Here is a 6,000-nt window from a genome sequence, read left to right as displayed (position 1 = left end):
CCAGCGAGATAACAATTGCTTCGATTCAACACTAGGACACAGAACAAGACATTTAATTTAAGAGACAACATATAAATTTTAAAAGGTATAACGCTTATCACATCTAAATTTGATTTTATAGAATCTTATCGATTACAATGTAAAGAAATTAGTATATTTACCTACTTGTACACAATATTCATTTGTTTTTGGTTTTTTCAAAATATACCATTTTTGATACTAAGGGTAGTGACCTACCTCTAATAAGGTTATACTAAAGTTAAAATGTATTCAGTATAACAGGGACTGGAAAGACTAACTTGAAGTAGTTGAACTGGTCATAGCAATCTAGTACTATACTTCAATAATTTTGCAAGATGAATGTGAACTACAAAGAAAGCTGAGATAGAGTATGTAATTCGCGTTTAATATCTTTTATACTTTATTGAATATTTTTGTTCTCGTTTTCGAAAAGGGTACAGGTTGGGAGTAATCTGTTGTAGAATGTTTAGGGTGTTTGTTATTTTTCTATTTCAGTAACTATTAGAAATTTTAAAGGTGAAGGTTTGTACGTCTTAGTAAAATTTTTTTTTATTTTAAACATCAGAAGAACTTTCGGGGACAACTGTCTTCTCACAACCGGTTACAGACAGTGAAAGGCAGGAGTTAATGTTGTAGATATAAGCGTTCAACTCTATATCCTTATTTGATTTTATACAGCTGTTAACCAGTTTTCATTTGCGTTTGGATTTTTATCTGATAGGCAGAATATCCTTAACTCTTTTGGGTGCCATCACCACAGACAATTTGACTTTAAGGTTACGATTGAAAAACAAATGGCAAAAGAATTTTAATATAAAAATTAAGGCTTATATTAAATTCATTATTTTATTTATAGTGATGATTTTAATCGTCCATTTACAACTAATGTAGGAATTTAAGTTTTGAAGCTGTTTTCTTCACTGAAATTATATATACAATTTTGTGTTAGGAATAGAGTTTTACAGAGAAGTAAAAAACTAAACCTCGTAACTTTCAGTTCACAGTTTCTTTAAGCTAATTAGAAAACAATATATGGCTAATTTATTTGTTACTATACATGTTAGATATCTTGCTTTATTATGTGTATTGTCCTGCTACCTTACTACTAGGCCCGGCATGGCCAAGCGTGTTAAGGCGTGCGACTCGTAATCTGAGGGTCGCGGGTTCGCATCCCCGTCGCGCCAAACATGCTCGCCCTTTCAGCCGTGGGGGGCGTTATAATGTTACGGTCAATCCTACTATTCGTTGGTAAAAGAGTAGCCCAAGAGTTGGCGGTGGGTGATGATGACTAGCTGCCTTCCCTCTAGTCTTACACTGCTAAATTAGGGACGGCTAGCACAGATAGCCCTCGAGTAGCTTTGTGCGAAATTCTAAAACAAACAAACAAACCTCTCTACTAGCGCCATGTATTGACGTATTGTAGTATTTTATACCACGATTCCCTAAAGCCATACTGTTGGAAATGTTTAACTTAATTTTATTGGTTACAAAATTTAGGCTTAATATAATTGTCCATAACTGTTATATTTCTTAACACAACCTTCTGTATTCGATCTCTTGATTATAATAATGATACAGTAAGAGTACAATAGTATTCGGAACACTTGTATGTTCATAGTCGACCAGAGGAATGATCTGTAATGTCATCTTTTTTGGACTGAAAAGAAACTGAGGAAAGTGATTTAAAGTTTTAATTTCACTTTAAAAAAAGCTTCTAGGTTGAAACACTATATCACTTGAATATCTCGCTATGCACATATAAGATTAGTCTATCAAAAACAGGGTTACTTTTTCTGTCCCCTTCTCAGAATGTTAGGCATTGTTATCTAAACTGCTACGTAGTAGTTACATCGTTTCATTATTGTTTAAGTGTCGGTTCTAATGTCAAAACAGCTAGAATAGTCTGATTGTTAATGGAAACCAGATCAGCAGCTTCATACGTACTGGACACTTCTCCAGATACTGGGAGTTAATGCTTGAATTTAGTATTGGCATCCTTGCAATGAATGTATTGTGGAAGTTATCCATCACTTCTTCCTGTGCAACATACGAGTCAGTGTTACATGTAATAACCAGATTAAGCCCAGGAACAGTGGACTGCGGTCCATATGAGTGAATAACGCTACCTCCAAGTATACAAATAATCTAGTGGTTATAGAAGCTATGCATCAAATAAACCATGATCTGTACAGAAAGCATGCAACATTAGCTTAGTTATCCATCCAAGAAGGGATGAAGTCTCAGTGTTGCTTTGTAATTCTGAGCAATCTGTTACCCAGCTCAAAGTTGGAATAGTTATGGGTGCATTAAATAAAATGAAGATAACTGGTGTAAGCAGTAACATTAGGGTCATGTCCATTGTTATGCAGATGATAGTAAATACATACAAGAACAGCTTAATGTTTGGATATGCTGGAATGTTCCCATTGTTTAAATACCTTGATTTGTTTGTTGTTAAGCATAAAGCTACACAGTGGGCAATCTGAACTTTGTCCACCACAAGTACTGAAACTATTTAATAAATTCTAAGCTTTCAGACATACCTCTCTGCCACTGAAGAGGTTCAATGCCTTGAATATAGCATTTGAATACTGAAAGGTCAAGCTGAAAGACAATAGCAGGCCTAAGATTGCTCTGTTTTTAGTGTAAGAGATAGCTTATGAATTCTACATCATGCCATTTAGTCTGTGTAACACATCAGCTACTTTTGAACATCTGATGAGCTGCCAGATATATGCTGATGAGGATTGCTTTTGGTTGCACTTTTGAGTTTTCATCTGAGAACTTAAAAGCAGTATTCCAGAACATACTTAAAACAGGTTTTGAACATAAACTGAGAAAATATTCACTCATGCAAACAGAAATAAATTTTTTTACTCATATTGTGGAAAGAGATGGTCATGAGAGACAGAGCCTTCTGCAATGTAACTATACTGCAGAGGAATTGTAACCATGCATTGTCATCAGCTAGAGCATAAATGGACAAGGCAACATGCTTTGTAATATTGTAGTAAGGTTTTAAAATGTTTGAAATAAAGTACTCAACCTCTATGTTTACCAGGTTGTTCACTGAAAGAGAAATAATTATGTACACAACCTTGATTATTAAATTTGGTGATTGAAAACCATAAGTCATATCTTCTGTGAGCTTTAATAAAACTTGACTTGCATATTGTTAATTTCATTTATAATGCTAATTATAGTGGAAGTATAGTTGTACTGTTTCTAGTTGAAATTGTTCATTAAATCAGATACCAAGTTGATGGAACAAATTATAAATACTTTAGTTTTTGTTTTAAACACCAATCATGGTTTTCACCTGTTTTTCATTTTTAAGAAAGTTCATCTTGAACTTCTTAAAGATGTTAAAAAACAAGACAAAATTAAAACTTTCAACCATTTATTTTCATAATATATATATATATATATTGGCACTTAATTTTAAGATCTGCTTACGTGTTTCGTTGTAAGTATTACAGTCACGACTTAAATAAAAATTAATTACTACAAGAACAGCTTGTTCAACCAGCAGAATATCATTGCATACAAGTTCTGTTTAGCAGGCCTAAATGCAACAGCTACTGTCTAAGCATGTTAGAATACTGAAGGAATAAAAAGATAATCATAGAGTATCCTAATGGACGGGTTTTACAACATTACAATCTTTTCATGTAAACATCTATACATTATATTTTTCTAAATTCAAAACTGAATTATTAGAATAACAGGTCAATACAGAAGTGAAGTGGTGTCTTGTAAGTCGTAGGTTCAAAATTATTCAGAAAGCAGGGAAGTCAAAGATTGTGTGTTTCTAGGTGTGAAAAGTTGAGAGTTTTGGATTATCCCTGAAACATAATTACAATCAAGATTAACAGGTAATGCTGATTTCAATGTTTTCCAACTGAGTAACGTTTGTAATTTTCTTTTTCAAGTTCTAGTAAATACATTTGATTTGACACTACTTACATAAAGAAGTCAACACTCAACAATTAAAACTCAAGCAAACATTTTTAAACTCTCAGTTAACACAATATTCTATCTTTATACAATAGCATAATACAATGTCTCATCCATTTAGGATAAATAATTTTACACTTTTGTTAGATAATATTCATAGACTTTATGACAATGCTGTAAGTGTAGTATTATACAACAGTTTCATACGTTTTAAAATATAATTGCAATACTTCTTTAATGTGTAAGATAATATCAAAACTGGTCAATGTTTCTTTTAGTATATGGCATAGTTGAAGGCACATGAATGACCAAATAAACCCTTTTTAATTTGACCTAACAGATTATACAGAGTTATACTACACACGTTAGCCATTTGTTTATATTTTGGTACCATTAGACATATACAGCAATCCTTATAAGGCTTAATTTAATTCAAAATATGGCAGTGTGTGACAATGCTCTTGAAGATTTACACTTGAAGTTTCTTACCTAGAACAACACTATAATATTACACTCTTTCCACAAATTGGTACAATAACTGATAAACTTTGACTCTTCAAATACATTTCTTAAAACTTTCTAAAAGTATATATAAAATGCATGAAAAATATTTATGAAAAGACTACCACCTCTAGTCCCACAGTGTTACAATAAAAAATGTTAAGCCTTAGATTAAATGTATTTATCAAATGAACTGACAATTTTAGAGACTAACTTTTCTTTTGTTACCAATGCAAGTACTGCTGTGTAATTGTTCTTATCATTTTAAACACTTTAATAAATATAAATTAATTTAGATAAACTGCAAATAATTAGAAATGTCATTGTGATACATTTAATGTTTATTCAGTTCTATATTAAATCTCAAACTGTGTAGAACTGTATAATAAATGTACATTTTTTTAATGGAACCAAGAAAAACTTGTATTCTTAAAGTTATGTGCCATTTTATGTTTCTCAACAAAATCACAAAAATATTTTTTTCCAATGAGATAAAACCTTTCAGTATTATGAAAGTCAAAAATCAACTTCAAGAAACAATATCAAAAAGCAAAGATGCTACATCAAATCAAACAATATTTTCCTCCTAATGCATGCTTCACAATACACTGAAACAAAAATAGGAACTAATAAAATGTCATGTTTCTTAACTATCCTATTTCAGCAAAAAATAAAAATAAAGAACTCTTTAAAAGCCTTGCATATAAAATAGTTCACATTATTATTCAAAATGAACAGCCATCATAAATGCTCAAACTCAAGCATGGCATTAAAACACAGCTGCACCTAATTGTTTAATTTTAAAAAGTACTACAGTGAATTCTTGACTCTTTAAATGCAATTATATTTTTGCAATAACATTAAAATAAAAGTGACGACTTTAAAAGACCACATTTCTTGAAAGTGCAACAATCTTATTTCAAATTTCTGTTTAAAGTAGTACATTCATAAAATTCTCTTCTGTTTTTTTCTTCACAATAATACTGTACAGTAACCACTTAATATTTCTATATTCTATTCAGTATAAGGACATAAATGTTTTCAATGATGTATAAGCTCATTGGTTAAACATTGGTAATGCTGTGGACAATGGACACATGGAATTGCCAGTTTTTACACCTGTCCACAGAAATACAAGTCACACAGCAGACAAAGAATCTACAATTCTGTTGTCATACGAGAGGTCAGGGCCTGAACACGTTTAGCATTGCAGTTTCGACAAAGGATATGATCATCCAAAGGATAACAACCACGACCCTCAGCTTCTGAGGATAGTAACAAACTACAGTCCTGAGGGGAAAAATCAATTTACAACAATTATTCAGCTGAAAAAACTGCACTTCTAATCTCAAGTTGAATTTTTCTTGTTATTGTTGTTTTAGGTTTTATTATAAATTATTATTTAAACACAAACAAACAAACAAAACTTTTCACATGCTTATTAATCTACATTATCATGTTTAAATGATAAATATAAGTACCTTAAGGATTCTATTAAATGCACTCTTTCAAGTATATAAA

The 6,000-nt window shown here is 31.4% G+C and overlaps 1 protein-coding gene across 7 annotated transcripts in view; it reads right to left on the bottom strand.

Annotated features, from left to right (window-relative positions):
• Positions 1–3,404: 3,404 nt before the first annotated feature.
• Positions 3,405–6,000, bottom strand: part of LOC143223063 (uncharacterized) — a 65,927-nt gene continuing 63,331 nt past the window's right edge. For 6 of the 7 annotated variants that reach the window (XM_076450470.1, XM_076450467.1, XM_076450469.1 and 3 more), the window contains one exon: positions 3,405–5,769. In XM_076450470.1, coding sequence (XP_076306585.1) covers positions 5,638–5,769 — 132 coding nt within the window. In that variant the 3' untranslated portion in view covers positions 3,405–5,637. The remainder of the gene's footprint in view (positions 5,770–6,000) is intronic. The other variant, XM_076450474.1, reaches the window with a different exon arrangement.

This window comes from Tachypleus tridentatus, chromosome 8 (assembly GCF_004210375.1).
Source record: "Tachypleus tridentatus isolate NWPU-2018 chromosome 8, ASM421037v1, whole genome shotgun sequence".
NCBI lineage: Eukaryota > Metazoa > Arthropoda > Merostomata > Xiphosura > Limulidae > Tachypleus > Tachypleus tridentatus.
Note: the sequence above shows the minus strand (reverse complement) of the source record. Positions and strands in the feature narration are given on the sequence as shown.